The sequence below is a fragment of the Talpa occidentalis genome, unplaced genomic scaffold (genome assembly GCF_014898055.3).
Source record: "Talpa occidentalis isolate TD23 unplaced genomic scaffold, MPIMG_talOcc4v2.1 talOcc4.13, whole genome shotgun sequence".
NCBI lineage: Eukaryota > Metazoa > Chordata > Mammalia > Eulipotyphla > Talpidae > Talpa > Talpa occidentalis.
The window spans coordinates 66,779,511-66,802,531 of record NW_023601322.1 but is presented as its reverse complement, the minus strand read 5'-3'; the positions used below and the strand labels follow the sequence as shown (position 1 = coordinate 66,802,531).

At 40.3% G+C, this 23,021-nt stretch overlaps 1 protein-coding gene across 1 annotated transcript in view; it reads right to left on the bottom strand.

Annotated features, from left to right (window-relative positions):
• Nucleotides 1–2,418: 2,418 nt before the first annotated feature.
• The window catches only part of LOC119243345 (protein diaphanous homolog 1), a 45,380-nt gene continuing 24,777 nt past the window's right edge, over nucleotides 2,419–23,021 (bottom strand). The window contains exons 2-17 of the mRNA XM_037509077.2: nucleotides 19,751–19,777; nucleotides 18,691–18,840; nucleotides 14,784–14,885; nucleotides 14,377–14,507; nucleotides 14,103–14,189; nucleotides 13,243–13,306; nucleotides 11,708–11,847; nucleotides 10,074–10,182; nucleotides 9,475–9,585; nucleotides 9,214–9,332; nucleotides 8,432–8,548; nucleotides 7,574–7,689; nucleotides 7,044–7,108; nucleotides 6,109–6,288; nucleotides 4,088–4,873; nucleotides 2,419–2,613 (exon numbers count right to left, since the gene is read on the bottom strand). Coding sequence (XP_037364974.2) covers nucleotides 2,419–2,613; nucleotides 4,088–4,873; nucleotides 6,109–6,288; nucleotides 7,044–7,108; nucleotides 7,574–7,689; nucleotides 8,432–8,548; nucleotides 9,214–9,332; nucleotides 9,475–9,585; nucleotides 10,074–10,182; nucleotides 11,708–11,847; nucleotides 13,243–13,306; nucleotides 14,103–14,189; nucleotides 14,377–14,507; nucleotides 14,784–14,885; nucleotides 18,691–18,840; nucleotides 19,751–19,777 — 2,499 coding nt within the window. The remainder of the gene's footprint in view (nucleotides 2,614–4,087; nucleotides 4,874–6,108; nucleotides 6,289–7,043; nucleotides 7,109–7,573; nucleotides 7,690–8,431; nucleotides 8,549–9,213; nucleotides 9,333–9,474; nucleotides 9,586–10,073; nucleotides 10,183–11,707; nucleotides 11,848–13,242; nucleotides 13,307–14,102; nucleotides 14,190–14,376; nucleotides 14,508–14,783; nucleotides 14,886–18,690; nucleotides 18,841–19,750; nucleotides 19,778–23,021) is intronic.

The following is a 23,021-nucleotide window of genomic DNA, read 5'->3' as shown; positions in this document are numbered from 1 at the left end:
CTAAGAAAACTGCTCATTTTTTACTAATTTTCAAGAATACCTTCTCTAGGGCTTCCTAATGGAAAGACTGGGCAATTAAGGCAGTGTGCCAATTTAACATCTGAGAATACTAAAATGAAAAGATATTTAAAGACTAGCTAGAAATTTCCTTCACTAAAATAGTAGCAATCTATAGGTAATGATTATTACTACATAAAAATCAATACAGTTACTAAACTAAATTGACTAATCCATACTTATTCTTTTCAGGTTAAGATACAGAGATTTGAGATTAATTTTCAAGGCAGAAGTTGAGAGCTGAAAAAGCATTAAAAAGTTCAGTTACATTGCTGAAAATAATAAAAGACGATGTAAGGTCCTACTTGGGTATATAGTATAAAGAATACTATATAGCAAGTCACAGTGCAAGGAAGAAGGTTGAAATCAGAAAAACCCACTATAATCAATAGTAACACAAACGTACAGGATAAAAAAGGATGAAAGCCGGGGAGGAGAGGAGTCCAGTCAACGCACATTTGCAGTGGCACTGAGAACAGAGACTGCAGCTCAAGAAAGGTGCCTGGATGTCAACTGGAGGTTGACACACTGGAGGTCAACTAAGGGACAGAGTCTGTGAGTTATAAATTAGGAAATCGGGCCTCCCTGGAGGCGCAAGGGATTAAGATGCAACCTATGAAGCTTCCTGCAGCCACTGCAGTGCGAGTTTGATCCCCAGCCAGGGAGCTACCCACATGGTGCAGCAGACCTCTCCTGACTCGCCCGCTGCTCCCCTCAGCAGTGTATTTCAGTCAATTTGCCTGTTCTGTTCCCCACTCTCTCTCTGGTAAATCCTCTCACCCCCTGCACCTCTGGCCTGTACCCCAGTTCTTGTATGCATAAATAAACAAATCTTTAAAAAAATTAAATAAATTAGGCAATTATTTGACTTTGACTTTTATCATCAACTAGTCCTTATTGATACGTTAGATACATCAGAGCAATGTAAGTGGTCAGTACCACAGTACTTTTAACTAAAAAGATGGAAGTCATTTCTTGGGCTGAACTTTTAGTTTAAAAGGTGATATTTCTTTTAGTGGAAAAGGCCACTTTGCCTTGAATGTGGGACAAACAGGGCAGGTCTGAGCAACACTGATCTTACACTCTGAGATACACACATGACACGGGTCTAACAAAGGCACCTGGTGAAATGTTAGGTTCCTTATTAGAACAAAGCGCAGTGTGATTCCATCAGATAACTTACGGAAAAAAAATTATTATTTTAAAATGTTTATTTAGGGGGAAGGACAATGCTTCAATGTTGCACTTAATTTTCATCACATTTAGGGTCTTAATAAACCACTAAATAAACAAAAAAGCTAGTAGAAGATGGAAACTAAATTCTTAGCTATAATTATCATTAAGGACATGACAAGATCTTTCAAATACTGTATACCTCAGGAGAAATATCTGTAAGTACCCCATTACAAGGCAGCACGAAACCACAAGAATTAGGAAGTGAAGAAAAAGAGGGCAAAACAGATCAGTGCTTCTAAAATAAAGCGGAAGATATGAAGGTAAACAAGAAGTACAAGAATTGTTATTAAAGATAAGGACAAGAAGTCAAGACCCCTGGATCTGGTCATATGACCTTGGGCAAGTCACCTAATTAGTCTACATATGCTACAGAATAGAGATATTATATTTCCTGCCCATCTCACAAGGTTTCCTTGCAGATCAAACAGGGTAATATATGTTAGTATAATTTGAAAATTATAAAACATAATACTATTATAAGGTAATGGTATTATTATCACTCAACTTAAAATTATTTGTTTCCCTGTTAGTTAACATCATGGCTACTGTCCTGCTAGACTATCAAAAAAAAAAAAAAAAAAGTAAAAAGCCAGAAAAAAGAGAACTCAATCCCTATTCTAATCTCAGTTTCCTAAAGAGAAATCCCTCCATACCTGTTTCATGTTTTCCTATAATATTCAACAGACCCAAAGGATCACTTACCTTTTGATGCTACAGGAGCAAAGCACCAGACAGGAGAAAACATCAGGTATTGGAAATAAATGGAAGAAAGAAAAGGAATTACACATAGTTCTTAATTATTGTAGAGAGTCATCTAACCACCCGACCTGCCTCTGTCCAATCCCTGTCAATTAAGTGCTTAGGTATGGAGATGGCACTTTCTCAGTGCCAGAATTCATTCAAGAGCATCATCATAATGGGCCTGAATGAGCGTTATTGCCTTAAATCAGTATTTCCACAAGTGATAGTTACACAGAATACCTATGCATAAAAACAAAAACCACAAAAACTGGGGGGGGAGGGGGGGCAATTTTACATACAACAATTTTCTTTCCTAAAGCCATCCTCAGAATATGAAAATAACTAATTTTCTTCTATATGGGAAAACCCCTCTCTCTTTACCCCTCACCCATTGAAGGGGAAGACATGAGGAAATCCACTTGAAGTGTGCACTGAACCTGTACATGAAAGAGGAGAATACTCACTCTTGGTCTGGGCAGAGAAGGTATGGGTAAGTTTGGCAAAAAGATCATTGTTCTCAAATCGGTCCTCCTGCACCTTTGTCCAGAAGCAGTCCTGGGAAAGGTCCTCTGCAACAAACTGTGGACAGAGGCAGGGTGTTAAGAGCTAAAGTTCATAGCTTTCATAAGCTAAGTTCATAGCTTTCCATCCTAGAAAACGCACTAAGGTAAAAGATGGCTAACTGGTTATTTGAAACGTAATATTAGAATACAACTTGCTGAAGACAGAGGAGAGCTGTGCTGTTCAAGGTGGGATCAGGAGATGACACTCAGATTATTCGTTTATAGGTGATTAATCAAGAACGAGATTGAATTATGTTACCTAGCCTTCTTGTAACCCCAAATCCTCTACTTTTAGAAACATTAAGGCTTTAATTTACATATCCTCATACTCTATTACATTTTTCCTCATCAGTTTGGCTAACAGTGCCAAATTTGTCCATTTTATGAACAAATCCCTAAACTCCCTTATTTTAATTTGGTTTTGAGAAGTAAAAGCCTGGCACAAAATTATAGGGGTTTCAAACACAAAGCGGGAACAATAAAGATGCCCTGTATGACTCATTTACACTGGGGTAGTGTAACAAGGTGGTCCCCAGGAAAGGGGGAGTTTCCAGGTTTCCTACCCCACCCAAAAGGAGGGTGGAGCTCAGCAGAGAGAGAAGCTGCAGAGGAGACTGAGGAAGGAAGGAAGCAGGATGGAGAGCCAGGAGGAGACCTGGAGGAGGCACATGGAATGGAGAGACATGTGAAGAAACTGCGCTTGCCTTCTGGTCCTTAACTGGGTGACACAGATGTGGGTGAGATACCCGTGGGGAGGTGACAATGGCAGCTTTTATCTTGATTTTGATTTTGCTCTTTTCCTTCCAGACTTGTCTGGTTGTTTCTGATCCTTTTCTGTGGGTCCCCACTGAAAGATGCTTTAGACTTGTAGCAGGCTTTGGGGCTTTGCTCTGGGCCAATCCTCCTTGGGTGGACTTTTACCCATGAGGGGACGGGTAACATTGGGTGCTTGATTTAGAAACTATATTCTTTGCCTTTTCTGTATTGTTTCCTAATTGTATTAAAGTTCCTTCCCATTAAAATCTCATATGTTTTGTGTTGATGCGGCGGATGGCAGAATCCATTTAGACCAGGCAGGTTTGCGGGGTCTGGGCTGCCCCTTTCCCTGCCCTGTAACAGATTGGGTAGAGAGGTATTCGTACAAATCCATGACTTTTGGATCAGCACAACTAGCATTAGCTTGAAGATTATGAAATGATTATTTTCAACATGTGCTGCCATAGTACTCATGTTCTCAGAGAAAAGGCAAAACACAACAAGTTAAGGATAAATTTAGGTTTTATAACAGAGTACATGGCTCAAAGAACTCTCAGAGGTGATGTCTGTAATACGCAGACTATGCCTACTCTCTATTGAATAACGTAACCATGAGTGGAACTTGAGAGATAGATATGAGACTTAAGAAAATGAAGCCCATTCATGCGCAAAATACAAAATAGGAAACTGGATCCTCACAACCTACTGATGAAAAAATAAACAGAAACACTCACCTTGGACCAGTTTGGCCTCCGGAGCTGCACCTCTGGCTTATAAAGCTTCTTTGGGGCTAATCCAAATGGCAGAACTGGGGCTGCAAATCCAACAGGGGGAGGCGGAGGCACACCCATTCCAGGTGGAGGTGGAGGAATGCCAGATCCTCCAAAAAGTGGAGGGGGCGGAGGGATTCCAGAACTACCAGGAAGAGGAGGAGGGAGAGGTGGCATTCCTGATCCTCCAGGCAGGGGGGGAGGTGGTGGAGGAGGAATGGCACTACCCCCTGGTAATGGAGGGGGAGGTGGTGGAGGAGGAATGGCACTACCCCCTGGTAATGGAGGGGGAGGTGGTGGAGGAGGAATGGCACTACCCCCTGGTAATGGAGGGGGAGGTGGTGGAGGAGGAATGGCACTACCCCCAGGTAATGGAGGGGGAGGTGGTGGAGGAGGAATGGTATTACTACCCCCAGGTAATGGAGGGGGAGGTGGTGGAGGAGGAATGGCATTACTATCCCCAGGTAATGGAGGTGGAGGAGGAATGGCACTACCCTCAGGTAATGGAGGGGGAGGTGGTGGAGGAGGAATGGCATTACTACTCCCAGGTAATGGAGGGGGAGGAGGTGGAGGAGGTATGATATCCTCCAGTACAGAAGTGGATGGGGACAGAGAAGCAGTGCTAGCAGGTAAAGGAGGGGCAGGGGGAACAGCAGCACTGTTGGAGAGGGCTGCAGCAGCAGCAGCTGCAGCCGAGAGAGAAGTCACTTTATTCTTGGCATCTTCCAGTTCCTTGGACAGCTTGGCAACCTACAAAGCCATTGCAGAAACATCGTCAAAGGGAGAACTTCTTACTCCACTTCAGGTATGCATGGGACTGGAAGACACCTAAGGAATCCAGACTTCTCATTTTACACATGAAGGAACTGAGAGGACAGAGGTAGACAAAATGACTTGCCTCAAGTTACATCGTTTAGTGGCAAAGCCAAAACCAGAATTCAGGCCTTTGTGTTGTTAGTTTACCATGCTTTACATTAAAAAGGCAACTTTAACAGTGGTGCTTTACTTCTCCCTCTGATCAGAAAATGCAAAGGTCAACTAAATCAAATACTCTAATTATATAGTTAACATATGTAGTGGTATACAGGTGGTTATACAATCATGAAAGTGATAAAGTTATCAAATATTACAGATCATTTGATATCTATAACTGCAGAGACAGTGTGGGGAAAAACCTCTTCAGAGATGACAAAAAATATTAAGAGAAAATTAGCAAATGTGGGAACAGTCTAATTGCTGGGGGGAAAGGATGTCCTGAACAAACTCCACAAATAGGTTTTAAGGACCCCACCCTTACCCCAAACCAAAGAGATCCAAGATACCAAGGACTACAAATCTCAATGTGATCACCATTGAAGAGCAGATTGCTGGGAACTGAGGGTGGAGTTAAGCAGCCAGGTTTGGTATAAAACCAGACATGTGGGCCTTGGAAGTCCTTGGTTTTTCACTGGCTGTCAGTGTACTACTGGGGTTCCAGCTCAGCGGAACTAGTAGGACATGTTCACCAATTTATCTCTCTCTCTTTCTCCCTGAGTTATTGATTTCTTCATTTCCCATTTTTGTACATAAACCCTTTATTAACCTTTTTGTGTGTGCCTGCAGTTGAATCTCATTTTAAGTCCCTTTTAAGTGTGTGGACGAGGTCCCACAGTCAGACCAACCCATTTCACATTGGGGTTGCCCTGTAACATATATACTTCTAAATAGTAGTCACTTTTAAATTTATTAGGAGACTAGATTATCTTTACTTCTGGGTAGTATTATGACTTGTTTTATTCTTTATGTTACTGTGCATTTTCCAAATTTTCCATCTCATATATGACTTACTCCAAGAATACAACAAAAAAGTAGGAAAATTTTAAAACATGCGCTATCTAATCAGATAACCTACTAGTAGCTGCACCCGCCTCCTAGATGGAAGATGACCATGTATTGCTGCAAGGCTCATCCTAAGGTAGCTGGTGCCTTCCCCACTCAGACATTACCTCTCCTGTGAGCTGAGACACTTTTGCTTCCAGCTTCTCTTTCTTTGTGTCAATTTTCTGCTTTTCACAATCCAATGCATCCTTTTCTCCTTGAAGATTCTTGAGTTTCAGCTCAAAGTCACTTTCCATCTTTTTCATTTCCACCTGTAGCTCATGTCGGGCTGTTAACTCAGAGTCCAGCTAGAGGAGATAAGAACCAGGCTCCCGGTAAGCTCGCCATCTCAGTGAGAAGCATCGTATTACTCCTCATAAGGTACTGCTTTGTGTCAATACTCGATCTATAGAGTTCACTGACCCACAGAATGCCTACGTGGCACAGAAAGTGCGTGGGGTAGAGTGGAAAATCAAAATTTTGACCTTTAAAGAGCTGGGAACCAGAAAATCATTTCCACAGCCTATTTTTTTGGTGATAGTTAAAAAAACAAACAAGCCAACCCAAAACCAAAAAAATTATCAACATTAAAAAAAAAAAAAAAAACCAAAAGAAGAACCTCTCTAAGATTTTAAAGACATTTCAACCAGGATACGGTGTACAACCGAAGTAGTCCCTAGGGTCAAAAACCCCAGGCAATCATAGTCCTTAATAACCAAAAAGAGAAAGAATTCAGATATATTCTAGTGCCTATTCTAGGAATAAGAGGCCTTGTGAAGCTAACCCAAGAATGCTGGCATTATTACCTAAAATCATCACCTATCTTTCTTGTCCTGCCCAGGGGCCCAAAAACTGTACAAACTCACCACTAACTAGCTTCTCATGATCACACTCATATCACTTTCTTCACTGAGGAACCTATAACAGAAAGGTTTCCTCTAGGAATCTGCTACTGTGTACTGAATGCTTTCAAAATATCACAGGTAATTGTCTCACATGTCAGAAAAATCGTAACTTTTAAACAAAAGATATACCCCCCAACTTTTGATCTCTCTTAACACACCTTTTTTTCCAGTTCTTTAGCTTTGGCTTCAGATTTCTCCACTTTCATTTTGTCAACCATCTGGTCTGAAAAGAAGAGGAGAGAGTTAAGTAAAGCTCCCAGTTCTCCTGTCTTCTCTTCTTACTACCTAAACTCTTCTATAAAACTCAAGAACAGTCTTTTGTCTTTTCAGTTATTGTTATTATTGTTCTTTTTAGTGTTCTGCTCTCGATGAAGAAATGGAACTTTCAGATAAGATCATCATATAATTTCTGTGCCCATCATCATGTAGTAAGGCCACCAACTTGGGGGCCATGAAGAATGCCTATGAGTGATACTTAAAAAGCTTTGAGATGAGCAGAACAGCTGAATTCAAAAGGTCAGGGGGTGTTTATGTAGAAATAAACAAAAAAAGCTGCATATTCCTAACAAATGTTTGTGACGCCACCTAAGAGATGGAAAAAATGGAAATAGAAGATATTGTCTCTGAAAAAAAGGTGCAAAATGTTAGAAGCAGTGGTTTAAGGTATCAGATAGAAAAGTAAACTTACCAATCAATCCCTCAATATCAATCTTGAGGTGCCGGCACTTGAAGTCAGGATCAGCCCCATTCTTGTACAGAATTATTTGAGAAATACACTCTTCAATCAACTTATAGTACTGTGGTCTATTGAAACACATGTAGTTATTAAAGGGAAACTGAAATAGAATTTTCATTTTATATATGTTTTATATATAGACAATATATAACAATATAAAGTACAATATATATATATATATATACAATAACCATATATATATACACACAATATTTAACAATACAAAACAATAAATGTTTTATACGCACACACATTGGGATTAAGGAAATTAATTGCTTTGACAATAGAGGAACCTAAGGATAAGTGTTTTGGAAAAGAACTATTCATAAAATTAACACAAGTATTGCCGTCCTGCTAAGAAACCCCCCTTAAGAAAACCCCCTTTTCCATATTAGTCAACCTATCTACGTCGGATAATCAAAACCTCTTGCCATACGCCCCCTAAGACCAATCCTTTTCTGTCTTAAAGCTCAGACATGATCCTTCCTGTGACAGACAATACTATTGCTGAAGTTCTAATGCCAGCCAACCTGAGTGAACTTTAAACTGCTACCCTTTGCTGTCATCCTTACCCTACCCTACCAAACCCCTTAAAATCAGCAATGGCATTTCACTTTTACACTCTGTCCTTTTTCCACAGAGATGCCTTTCAATTGTAAGTAGAGACAACTAACAACTCCCTTCATATCTGTGACTAAAAATTAACCCTAATCCCTGTCCTTTTCTTTTTCCCTTTATAGATGATATTTAAATGAGGATTCTGCTCTATTAAACTCAAATTTTAAACTTTTCACCGGCATATTGCCTTACCTGGCTTCATAGTCATTTCGAACCAAGAGTAAGTGCTGCAGGATGGAGAGGAAGTGTGGCTCTGCCTTTGAATCTTTGACTGTGTTTAAGAGAATCTGGAAGATTTCACTGAAGTCAGTGGAAAAGGAAAAACGCTAAGGAAAGCATATATTTAAAAGCTATGTTTGACAGCTTGCCCACCTCTTGAATAAAGCAAAAAGATGACTATGCTAACAGCATTCCTCCTGTAAACACTGTTCAAAACTTTAAGCTCTACAGACTTCCTTTGGCCGGGACCAATGAGTTGGATGGTACCTGGCTAGAGTATCAAGCAACAGACAGAAATAAAGATAACTGCCTCGGTCACTTGTGCCAAATATCAATCGGTGATCAAATTACCTTGTCAATCTTACAGATACATATGGGGAAACAAATTATAACGTTAATCCCCACTTTGTGTATGTTTTTTGAAAATCTTTATCTTAGTAAATGCTACTTTATCTTAGTAAATGCTACATGATAGTTCTAGGAGAACTATCATGTTCTAGGAGCCCTATACTCATTTTGATGGCTGCTTCCATGCTAAGCAACGCACAAATCACCTTTGTTAACTTCTAGGGTCCATACTGAGGTTAAGTAAATACAACAGCAATCAAAATACATCTGCTTTATCTACTGAGAAGACACATGGGCTGAAGTCCTGTGCTAAATCATTACCACATACCAATCCAGACAGGGATCTATAGCTGAATACAAACAAAAGATAGTCTCAACTATCTTGAATCTAGTCAGTAAAAGGATATTCCATCTCGATTCGAATGTCCTCCAGTCGTCCCTTCAAGTCATAGGAATCTTCATCCCCTTGTTCATCAAATACTGCTAGCTGTACTCTCATATCATCATTTTCAATCTCCCGAAGTTCCTGTCAATGACAAAAGTAGATGCCAGGAAACACAAGAGTCCTATGCTGCCTGGAAACCTTTTGGTTTTTAAATTGAAAATTAAAGTTATCCCAGGGAAGAGGAAGGAAACAGCCAGCTTTCTAATGAAGCCTTGCATCTCACCTGCAACACTTGATGCAATCCCAAGCGCATCAGTTCACTTCGGATATGAACTCGGAATTCAAGTTCTTCAGCTTGTGTGATTAGAGCGTTGATCAGCTGTAGGCACCCCACCTAAAATAAGAAAATTAAGCCGTTTGTTAATGTTGACTTCTAGGGATTAAGATTCCATTCTTTTAACATGAATTCTGAAGCCCTCAAATATAACCTAGAAGATGTATTAGGCTCCATGTATTAAATTATTGGTAGATATATAAAAAAGACGACAAATAAGACTTTCTGCTAAAGCAGTAAGACCTAAGCACAGGTCTGAAGAACTCAGAGATCTAAGTATTATAATTCTAAGAATTTGATGGTAATTTGTTGCAGGCATTGATTTTCCTCACTTTTGAATTACAAGCCTTTTATTCATCTCAAAAATGAGGAAAATAGTTCTTTCTCTGCTTTCTTAGAGGAGATAATCACTTCCCCTTCAGAACGAAATCTGAAATATAAAATATACAGTTAGGAACCACCCTGGGTGTCCTATTAAAAGGTCAAATGAACTTAAGTTTTTCCATCTCGAATTCTACCCTTGGGCCCAGCTGCAGGGGGATACATGCCTTGAGTGCAATGGAGGTTTCACTTTTTAATCCATCCAGCAGTGGCTGAAAACGTTCCACATCGTCCATTTCAGCTCTTTCTGTTATTGCCTCCAAAACCCTTACATTCCTGGCCAGGAAAAAGCAAAGGGAGAGAACTGCTTAGGCACTTTGACACAGACATACATAATAGGTAATACACACGGGCACAGATCAATTACAGGTAACATTATCATTGTTCTGGATTTTCCACATTATTCTTCTCATCACTTAGTGCAGAGCCAGATTTGCACAGATCCTTAGCTAAAAGCTAAGGAAAATCTCTGCAGAAAACATACGCCCTGAATCCTATCCCTAAACAGATGGCAAATTTAAAACCCCTGTTTTATAGAGTATAAACTGATACAACCTTTGGAAGGGCATTTAATAGTACCAAATTTTAATGCATAGAACATTTGACCTATTTCTAGAAACCTGTCCAATACAAATACATAAATGTGAAAAAATATATGTACAAAGGTATTACACTGAAATAGCATTTATAATAGTAAACATTCTTATCATCTAGAGCAGGGATGAGAATTTGTTTTAAAAAGTCTACCTAATAAGCCTCCCTGATGGCGCAAGGGGTTAAGTCTTAGCATTGTGAAGCTATCACCAGCCACAGCAGAAGAGTTCAACCCCTGGGCAGGGAGCTAACCCACATGGCACAGCAGACCTCTCCTGTCTGGCCTGCTGCTCCCCTCAGCAGTGTATTTCAGTAGATCTGTCTGTTCTGCTCCCCACTCTGTCTCTGGTGTATCCTCTCACCCCCTGCACCTCTGGCTTATACCCAAGTTCTTCTATGCAAAATAAATTAAATAAAAATCTTACAATAAAGGAATAATTCTTTAAAAAAAAATCTGAAGAATAGGATTTGTCAAAGGGATGAGGCTGTTATGCTGTATTTTACATACTTGTATAATATATTGCTTAAATTGTTAAAATAACATTGTGTTACTTCTGAATTTTAGAAGAATGTAAAAGAAAACCCTTGTCCTAAATAATACAAGTACTAATGGAGAGCTAAAAGATATCCTGCTGGTCCTCTGAAAACCAGTAGTAAACGCAGGACAGCCTCCATTGTATAACAATCTTTCTTTAATATTAAGATTCACAGTGTTCATATCTGGGAAGAAATACAGTTTTACCTAGTATTTAAGACCAAGCAGACACACAATTAACTCAATTTTCCTCCATTTTAGGAAGATGGTTAAGAAAAGAGAATGGTGGGCCTCCCCAGTGGCGCAGCGGTTGAGCACTGGGTTGCAAAGCTGACCAAAGCCTCTGCAGTGCCGGTTAGATCCCCAGCTGCTCCCCGGCCACTGGAGGAGGGTCCCGCATGTTGCGTAGACCTCTCCTGCCACCCGCTGCTCCCCTCAGCAGTGTACTTCGGTCCTTCTGCCTGCTCTGCTCCCCGCTCTGGCTCTGGTGAATTCTCTCACCCTCCCGCACTTCTGACTGTACCCAGTGCTTGTATAAATAAATAAATAAATAAATAAATAAATAAATAAATAAATAAATAAATAAATAAATAAATAAATCTTTTAAAAAAAAAAAAAGAAAGAAAGGAAAAGAAAAGAGAATGGAGCAGAGAAATAGTTCCAGTCACATACATGTCCTCTGGCTGTGGTAGGATACAAAGAGCAGAAAGCAGCTTAGCTGCATCAATCATCATATTGGGAACAGCAGGATCCATGGCTCTGACCAGCAGCAAGATTCCTTCTTCTGTCTCCAGCATGGTCTTGATTCCAAACTGGTAGGAAAGAACAGAGAAGGGGGACTTAAAGATGACAGCATCTAACCATGCAGGAGTTTGTCTTTATAAGTTAAAGGGTATCTACGCTCCCCCATCAATATTCACAGGCTGAAGCCCCAACTAGTCCCCAGTACCTCAGAATCTGACCTCACTTGGAAATAGGGTCGTTGCAGATATAATCAGTTAAGTTACAATCATAATGGAGTAGGACAGGCCCCCAATTCCATATGACTAGTATCCTTATAGAAAGGGAAAATGTGGGCCCAGACATGCAAACAGGGAGAATGCCAGGTGAACATGAAGGCAGACTGATGATACATCGACAAATCAAGGAATGCCAAAGACTTCCAGCAAGCCCCCAAGCACTAGGAGAGACGTGGAACATTCTCCCTCATAATCTTCAGAAGCAAGCAATCTTGCTAACACTGTGAACTTGGACTTATGGCCTCTAGAACTATGAGACAATAAATTTCTGTTGCTTAAGACACTGGTTTATAGTACTTTGTTCACAGCAGCCGTACCAAACTAATACAGGGGTAGAACACATCCCAGTGCAGCTAAAGAGAGGTGAGCACAACAAAATAATTTCCTAGTAGACAAGACAGAATTAGAATTGTCGTTCAAGTATAAAAATCTTTAATTCTTATGCTTCTTCTTCTTTTTTTAAATTTATTAATTTATACAAGCACTGGGTACAGTCAGAAGCACGGGAGGGTGAGAGAATTTACCAGAGCCAGAGGAGAGAGAGCAGGCAGACTGACGAAGCACACTGCTGAGGGGAGCAGTAGGCGGCAGGAGAGGTCTGTGCGCCATGTGGGACACTCGCCCTGAGGCCAGGGGATCAAACCGGCGCTGCAGAGGCTGCAGGCAGCTTCGCAGCCCAGCACTCAAGCGCTGCGCCACCGGGAAGGCCCTCTTATGCTTCTTTTAAATGCCTCCCCCATGCAGTGAACTAAGTTAATTAAAACAAAATTTAAGAGGAAGATAGATTTGAACTCAGAAGCAACTAATTGTGGGGTCCCTGGGTTTCAATACTAAACAGACAAAAAAAGATGAAAAGATTCTAAAGGTAGGAAGGAGTCGAAAAGGGAAAATAAAAGTCTAGAATAAAGTAAACCAATCAAAAAACAGTATCTACAGGTTAGCAAATTCAAGAATTAGCAAAAGAAAGTATAGATAAAGAAAGAAAATTGATCCTACCCTCTGAAACTGACACTAAAACAGGACAAAAAAGTTCACGAAGGCTTGTATGTATGGCAATCAAACAATTAGGATACTAAGATGGAAAGTCTTGAACCTCAATTTCCTAGTTCCTTTTTGAAGTTTGCCAATAGAAGATAAAGAATGAGGGTCACAATGGGGAGGTGAATGAGAATTTAAAAAAAAACTCACTTTGTTGTTCATAAAAGCTTTCAAGCAGCGAATGATCTCATGCTGGTTACGACCATCGTAGTTTCTGCATATAGAAAAAGATAATCAGATCACTTTATTATCTATCTTTTTTGATTTGATTTTTCAATCTTCCAGACAAGATGTTGAGAACAACCCCAACTAGTAGCTGAATAAATACTAGCACATAGCACTCTGCCTGAAACAATAGCAAAAGCAGAGTAATTGAAGAGGGATTCCTCCCATCAAAAACTTCTAGCTAATCCTCTGGAGAGCCAAGAATTTAGTATGCCCTATAATTCCCTCTAAATCCTAAGTGTTAATTCTATCAGGATAACATCTGAGAGATGATAGATCTGTTTGTCTCACTACTTCAAATATTTCAAAATCTGTACAGGCAGGAATTGAACATTCAGGCACTTTGGTTCAGGCTGGCTTCAAGGTAACCTAGAGACAGTCCAAGGTGTCCCCACAATTATTCCAATCCTGAAGATTGATATAAAACTAGTTACAAACTGATTAAGTGCATAGGACTCCAAATGAAATATGAACCAGACAAGATCACAGGCCAGCTCTGGATTAAATCAGACTGTTTCCAGACTATATAAGAACTTGTGCTGGGAACTCATAATTTTGTGTGGTATATATGCTGTGTTATTCACCATGAAATTTAAGTTCCTCCTCCCTTTCCGGTATCTATAATAATCATTTGTCCTCTAGTCATCCCTATGATTAATTCATTCTTAGCTAACAGCATATTCTCCCAGTACATTAAATTTAACTATTATTGGCTCCTTTAGTGTAAACAGTCAACCCCCCTACTACCCACCACCCAGAAGATATCAATACTTGGAAATTCTCACCCAGAAATCTCCTCTTTCTCATCATGAAGTCGTTTAAGGATGTCCAATAAGGAGGCCAGGCCCTCAGCACCAAATGTTTGTACCCAACTGTAAGGAACACAGACACAACACATTATGAAATCAGATAAAAAAATATTCACCAAAACAGTTTATCCTGGCCACTTTTTACTCTCAATTCAAACCATTCTCATACTTCCCTGATTCCTTTGATCTTCAGTTCCTGCCAGTGAATTCTAACCTTGGGCTACAATTCCTGTTACATGAGAATCCTCACCTAACAGGGTTGTTGTTTAGAGACACACGCAGGGACTCCAGGCAGCTGAGTAGATGCGTATCTCGCAAGCCTGACCTCAACTCCTGAATGTACATCATGGGAGACCTAGAGCTCTCCTTTTGACTCATGCCCTAGACAGGAGCACAGAGAGAGATTAGTAAACACTGGAGTCAGTCATAAATTGGAGAACAATAGTTAATACAATTAAAACAGTATCAGGGCAGATACCATCAAACACCAAACTATGTGAGAAACAGAATTTCCCATCCAATCCCATATACACTTTATGAGAGAAAAAAAAATGAGTAGGCTTACTTAATAGAATGTATTAGAATTAATGAAGACATAAAACAGATAAAGTTAGGAATACAGTCTCCCATGTCATAGATAGTTGCCTTAAAACTCACAACTTTAGAGGTATGCAAATATTGAGACACCATCTCCCTCTTGATGATTATATCCTTCTCCCTCAAAGGTTGTTGTTTTTCCTCGTTCAGGTTCATATCCAGCTAATAGGGGAAGAAAAAAGAGAAAAAACAAAACTGCCTTGAATTCTTTACAGGTTTCTAGATTTTAATATTTGGCATATTTAACAAAGAGTTTAGCACACTAAATGCTTATTGAAAAAATAAGTTTTCATGATCCCTAGATTTTTTTTTTTTAAGATTTATTTATTTATGCATACAAGAGCTGGGGTACAGGCCAGAGATGCAGGGATGGTGAGAGGATAACCAGAGACAGAGTGGGGAACAGAACAGGCAGACTGACTGAAACGCTGCTGAGGGGAGCAGCGGGCGAGACAGGAGAGGTCTGTTTTGCCATGTGGTTTCCCCCTGGCTGGCCGGGGATCGAACTCGTGCTGCAGAGGCTGCGGATTGCTTCATAGGGCAGTGCTTAACCCCTTGTGCCACCAGGGAGGCCATGATCCCTAGAGATTTATGTTATTATAGATGGTGAAAATTCCTCAAGAATAAATGCAGTTAGCATTGTAGTACAAATATTTGCAAATATTTTTATACATACACACGTAACTTTTTTCCCAACAAAAATAGACTTAACATAGATGAAATTTTCTGCATTATTGAAAGAAAAGCACATATAGGTTTTTTTGCTTTGGGATGGACCTTAATAATCACTTCAGAGTGAAGTACTAGATGACTGGATTATCCAAATACCAGCAAAACTGAAACCAGCAAAATCTGCACCAATTCCTCGTAGATATAAACACCCATTACTCTTGGTAAAATCAGCTTCTGTACAAACTCCTTTCCAATGAACAAGGACTGGAATCAGATAAAGCAGGTCCCTCAAAAGATGTCACCTAAGACAAGATATCAGGGGAAAGGCTTTGCTGGGCCTGTATGATCACATGTGTGAACCTAGTACCTTAGTGCTAAGGTACTAATACCTAGTGCCTAGCAAGTTTAACTTGGAAAAGTCCAGAATATTCTTTGAAATGGGGGACGTACACAGAGAAAGGTAGATATATGACATTTCTTCTGGGGGTGTGTATATGTGTGTAGGAGTGTGTATGTGAAGGAATCATTGCCTCCAAATAGCAATGCGAATCTGAATTTTTTCTGCCTTATTTCCTGGTGTTTTTTTCCTCTTTTTACAAATAAATTGAACACAGACAAAGTAGTAGTCCTCAGGCTGAATAAGACCCAAAGACATAGTACATTTTGTCTAGTTAGCTCAACATTTTAAACATGGACGATGTCACATAAATATATGGATGTTTGGTAAAACAGTACCAAGGGGGCCTCCCTGGTGGCGCAGGCACTTGAACGCAGTGCTGTGAAGCTGTCCGCAGCCTCTGCAGTGCCGGTTCAATCCCTGTTCAATCCCTGCCAGCCATGGAGATACCCACATGGTGAGCAGATCTCTCCTGTCTACCCTCAGCAGTGTATTTCAGTATGTCTGCTTGTTCTGTTCCCCACTCTGTCTCTGGTGAATCCTCTCACCCTCCTGCACATCTGGCCTAAACCCTGGTCCTTGTATAAATAAATAAATCTTAAAAAAAAAAACCAACAGCACCAAGGGATGCAACCAAAGATAAAATTTCACATTACAGGGAAATCTACAGGTCAGTTTCCTCAACTTTTTAAAAAAAATTTTTTTTTTATAAATTTTTTTTAAAGATTTATTTTATTTGAACAAGAACTGGGGTACGGGCCTCCCCGGTGGCGCAGCGGTTGAGCGCCGGGTTGCGAAGCTGCGCGCGGCCTCGGAGGCGCCGGTTCGATCCCCAGCTGCTCCCCGGCCACCGGAGGAGGGTCCCACATGGCAAGCAGACCTCTCCTGCCGCCTGCTGCTCCCCTCAGCAGTGTACTTCAGTCCTTCTGCCTGTTCTGCTCCCCGCTCTGGCTCTGGTGAATTCTCTCACCCTCCCGCACTTCTGACTGTACCCAGTGCATGTATAAACAAAAACAAACAAACAAATAAATAAATAAAAAAAACATGCCTCTAAAAAAAAAAGAACTGGGGTACAGGCCAGAGGCATGGGAGGGTGAGAGAATTTACCAGAGACAGAGCGGGAAACAGAACAAGCAAAACGGACCGCGGACACTGCTAAGGAAAGCAGCAGGCGAGACAGGAGAGGTCTGTCTTGCCATGTGGGAATCTCCCTGGCTGGCCGGGAATCGAACCTGCACTGCAGAGGGTGTGGACAGCTTCACAGTGCGGCGTGCTCAACCTGCTGCGCCATCAGGGAGGTCCAACTTTTTTTCTTTTTTTTGTAATCTAACAATAGGGAGGATGTGTGGGCAGGCCAGGGAGGAGGGGAATGTACAGATTAAATGAAACTTAAGAGAATGTAAGTACAATGGGCCTTATTTGAAACTGGGATTCTGGGATTTGAACAAATTTTTTTTTAATTAATTGGGGAAATATGAATTTTGGCCATATTTTATATAATTAAAGGTATTATTTTAAAAACTTATAAATTTCTGCTGCTTTTGAAAAATAGAAATATCTGACATGACTGGAAAAGCAATCCCCACTTGATGCTAAAGACCAATGGAAAGTGAACTGTGGCCTACCTTCCTAACAAAAACGCTGAAAGCCCTTCTTCAAGTCCCTTTTCCTTTTTATCATCATCTATCTAGCCTGTTTAACTTACTACCACACCTGCCTGGCCCTAAAGGAATCTAAATTTATACTACAAGGCCAAGACATTGTCTTACAGACCATACTCTTAGAGACTGTTAATGCACTTGGATAACTAAAGAGACAAACTGAAAATTTCAGTGAAAATAATAGTAGTAGTACTGGTTGAATGCTCATTATGTACTAGGACCTAAGTTAAGGGTTTTAATCCTCTTTTTTTTTAAAAAGATTTATTTATTTATGCATACAAGAGCTGATGTACAGGCTAGAGATGCGGGAGGTGAGAGGATTCACCAGAGACAGAGTGGGCAACAGAACAGGCAGACTGACTGAAATACACTACTGCGGGGAGCAGCGGGAGAGATAGGAGAGGTCTGGTACACCATGTAGGTTGCTCCCTGACAGACCGGGGATGGAACTCGTGCTGCCTAGGCTGCGGATTGCTTCATAGTGCGGTGTTTAACCCCTTGCACCACCAGGGAGGCGCAAAGCCCATGTTTTTAATTAAGTTAGACTTGCCACTAGTTCTATTTGAAGCTGAGATCATAGATGCAAGCAATATACAGTTCTTATGAAAGTTTGTAAGCATATATTCAAAACTTCCCAAGCCTTACCACTAGTAGACTTTTACTGAATAGCTTCCTCACTCAGTGATCCTCAATGAGGATAGCAAATAAGTCACATTCATGTTTACTTCATTATTCAGCTGACTTCAGTCACAATCTTTAAACATCTTTTAGTGATGACTGCATTAGAATTATCTTCCCAGTTTCACCACTAACCTGAGGACCATGGGCAAATGATGCCTTTCTAGTCCTCTATTTCTTTGTATAGAGTATTCTATTTCTTTGTATAGAGTTCATTATAAAAGCTTTAACACTATCTATTCCAGCTATCCCAAAGGTGGTCTCCACACAACCACATATGAGTTGGCCCATTAATCCTGTTTTTGTGGCTAAAATGTCGTTGGCCAAGGTAGTCAGGTCAATCCAGGTCTAATTCATAGATCCCAATGCCATGACGTGGTGCTTATGTACTGAGTCTCTTTGCTAATGGTACTGCTACTAAGAACTTTCCTACTAAGCCTGGAACTCTCTGTAATTCAGGGCAATTTTAATTAAGGGGGACTATGCTCCAAAGTGGGCTCACAACGCCCATAAAGACATTTTCAGGAATAAGCAATGTTTTTACTCTGGGGAAACATACCAACATCTGTTCAAAGAGTGCCAGGACTTGTTCATCTGAAATATCCTGCAGTGACTGTGCTGTGGGATCATCTCCATATGATGAATTTCTATGAGCAGAATTGGGTTTCTCCTTCTCCTTCTTATGTCTCATGCTAGTAAATCTCTCCAGCTAAGAAAGAGAAAAAAAAGTATTAGTAGTGACCCATTTTTCATTTACACAACAAACTACACATCAAATAGCCAACTCTAACTTCTTACACATGTATGGTTCCTGTTTTGTGGGTAGTTCAAGACTTTTATGATATGAAAAGGAAAAACCAGTCTTCATTCTAATTTAGCATGGTGACTTTGGACTTTCATCTTCACCCAAAGATAAGAGAACTTAAGGATTAAGATTTGCAACCTCTAAATAGAGAAAAGTTGTTCTTGAGCTCCTCTGCCATTTCTAAGTCTTCTAGCAGCACAGAACTGAAAGTTTCTGATATACTTAGGTATCTCAATAAAATGTCCTTTGTGTCTATCTAGCTATCCAAAAATCACATGGCCAGGAGGGTGAATATGATCACAGATTTTTATTCCCTTTCTTTCATTTAGTTCACAGCACTTGTGTTATGCAGGCAAAAAAGTTCAATACATATTCTTCAAAACCCCTCTGCAAAGAATAAGGCGTACTTCAGGAGTATACACATCATCTCTCTGCCAAACAAAATGCTCATGAAACATTCCTCACACCAAAAATACAGATAGATGCTCAAATCAAAAAGAGCTACTAAAAAGCTGCAGCTTTTAACCTGTTCGAAAAATAATAGTAAGTATCTGCAAGCATGCAGAGGCTGCGAGTAATATAAGTAGCATCCAGACAGCTCAGAGTTAAAAGGGTGAGTACAACTGTGGAAGCTAATGAACGTTAGCTTGCGTGCAGTGGGATCAAACACTAAGCAAAGGGTTAGGAAAAAGCTTTGGGGTACCCTGAGAATAGAACCCACATCACCATTACAAGCTGAAGTAATTACAACTGGTAAATACTGTAGTGCAGGAAATTAGCGAGAACGTGCACATGCCTAATAAAGTTTCCTTACCTCATCTGCCATGAGCCGCTTCAGAGTCTAGGAAACAGGAAAGGAGGAAGAAGAAAGTTGAGTGAAATGCCAGGAAACCTCCCAAACACCAGGTGGGTTGGGGGAGGGGGAAGAGAAAATAAGTCAAAAGAATCTAAACTACCCCTCACAAGCTAAAAAATTTCTGACAAGCTAGTCCTTAGTACTTTCCCTTAGGTAAAGTACTTTCCCTCTCTTTATGGGGTAAAGGGGAGATGGACAACTGAAGACTCTTAAGTTTGAGGACCAATAAGCCTATGCTATGTGCTCATTTTCACTAATAAACAAGGACATGCAAATGAAAACCACAAGGAGATATCATTTTTTAATCCCGTTCTCAAAACTGACAAAAATATTCACATCTGTCTAGTCAGAGCAGCAGGAGCGCTCACACACTGGTGGTAATGTCAATTGCTATGGCCACTCCAGAAAACTCTATGTCATCTAGTAAGTTAAAAATGCACATACACTACTAGTCAACATATATATTTCTATGTATCCACCCTGCCTGGACTTGCACATATGAAGCAGGATGTGTAATAACAAGGATGTTTGCAGCAATACTAATACCTATACCAGAGAATACAAATAGTCATCAAGAGTTAAGTAGTTTATCAAAGAGATAAACTAGTTTTGACAATTATGTCAAGAAGGTAAAACTACTGCTATTCACAAACATAATACTAAATACATTACTTCATTTAAGTTGTTTACAAATATACACAAGTAGGATGTCAAATTAAAGGGAACGATTTTAACAAATATCAAACAGTGGCTGTTACTTGGGTACAATAGGTGTGATGTGGAAGAAGACCAGGGGGCTTCTAGAGTGCTTTATTATTTTATTTCTTAACATGGATGATGGTTATGTGGTTGCTCAGTTTATAATTATTCTTAATGTTTTATGTTCTCTTCTGCATACAGACGATAGCAAAAGATGAATCTGAATGAGCAGGCGTGAAAAAGCTGGAATTTTTCTTTTTCCTACTTACTTTATATCTCTTTGTAAATGTCCTTACAAGAGTATAGTGAATGCCTCTTGGATTAACCTTCCTCAGATAAAGAAAATGTAGTTCTGTCTCTGCCACAAAGCTGTTTTTCTAACCTTTTAATGGACAAAATCTATTTCATTATGCTCATATTCCCAAAGTCAGAGTTCAGTTAAATCTGGTGTAAACAGAATCTTAATTCCACTCTCCTCCAAGGTCCAGAAGAGGTCAAGTCTCCACTTGCTGAGTGCTAATCACTCACCTGAAATCATAAGAACCTTGCTCAGTGGCAATGGAATTTAGTTTCTTTGTGTGTGCTGCTTATAAGGAGCAAAGCTAGAAAGATAATGAGGGAGAGACAGCAACATCCAAAAGGTTCCTTTTGTTACTGCCCTAAGTCACATGGTATACAAAGGTGACACAAGTCATAAAAGGGGTGACTGTGTACAGTTTAGGCGGCCACTGACAAGGTAAAACTTGCTGGCTCCTAGAGCATCTCCTTCTAGATTCTTTCCTCCAAACTCAAAACAATCCCTCAGAACCCAGCTACCACAGTGGATGGATGACATAACGTAACGTAGGTACAGACCTGGGTCTAAGGAAGCAGTGCCCACTGGATGGGTCACTGCTGCAGGTTAAATTAAAGAAAGGGCTTGTAGCTGGTTTTTCTGTCTACAGACCCTTAGTTTATATCTCTTCTGTCAACCCCACTACTAAGTTCCTGTCATTATTGTCTACTACTTGATTTATTATAGTAGCCTCCAATCTAATCTCCTCGCCTTTAGTCTCATTTGCCCCAAACCAAGTCCATTCTCCATATTATACCCAAAGGTAATCATTCTAAAATGTTAAACCATCCATGTTATTTCCCCCATTTAAACCCTTCAAATAGTAACCCCACCCCACCCCATCCTCAGGTTAAAATCTAAATTCCTTAGCATATGATACTACTGGTTTCTTTCCCCAGTCATCTCTCAACAAACTCTCCACCTCAAACTAAAATTTGGGCATTCTGCTCTAGTCAAAGGTCCACAAACAGTTCATGCTGTCTTACCGCCTGAGATGTCCCTAGGCTGTTTCTTCCCTCAGCCTAGATGAGTTTTCATGGTTAATGCCAACAGGCCTGCAGGATGACATCTCCTCTGTTTTCCATAATGTTAGGTACTTGCCTGTCTCACAACTCGAGTAATGGATTACAGCCGTCTTTTGATTTTCTGCCTTTTTTTTTTATCCCTTTATAGACCAAGTTCTGTCAGGGCCAAGCCTGAGACTTAGTCATTACATTGCTATGAACAAATACCATAATCTGGGCTGCTTTCCTAAAATACCAATTCCTGGAGAGTTCTTCAAATCTACATCATCTCTTTATTGTATAAATGAAGAAACTAAAGCCCAGACAATGCAGTGAATCACAGAGGTAACATGATTAGGAGCAAACTGAGAATGCAACTAGGCTCTCCAGATTCCAAGTTCCAAATCTTTACTCTCCAAATTCAGCTCTATTTCCATTTAATGCCCCCCTAATTGCAGCCCATAGATACAAAAGTACATACATATTTTCAAAAGAAGGAAGATACAATTTTTTCTTGCTCCCCTTGGGTTTTGTTAGGAACAGACTAATTCCTTTAAAAATAATCTGTTTTAGTACTCAGGTGAAGACTATGTAAGTGATCCATGCAGGAAAAAAATTGAGTTTCCTCAACTAATCCAACAGAGGGCAGCAACTACCAGCAAAGCAAATCACAGTACAGACACTATCCTGTTTGCCTGTATACCCAGGCAGCAAGCTCAATTCAATTATTGAAACCAACCTGTTCCTACAGTATTCTGAGACTATACTTATTCAATACTATGTGTGTTTTCTTTTCTTTTTTTTAAATTAATTTATTTATTTATACAAGCACTGGGTATAGTCAGAAGCGCGGGAGGGTGAGAGAATTCACCAGAGCCAGAGCGGGAAGCAGAATAGGCAGACAACCGAAATACACTGCTGAGGGGAGCAGCGGGCGGCAGGAGAGGTCTGCGCGCCATGTGGGACCCTCCTCGGGTGGCTGGGGAGCAGCCGGGGGATCGAACCGGCGCTGCAGAGGCTGCGGGCAGCTTCGCAACCCAGCGTTCAACCACTGCGCCACTGCCCCTATGTGTGTTTTCTTTACAGGCCTTATGAATATACTGTGCTTGCAAACAATATGATTTGTTCAGTGTTTTTTGTTTTTTTTTGTAATAGTATCATTAGTTGTTTTGTGGATTCTCTGAGTTGTAGA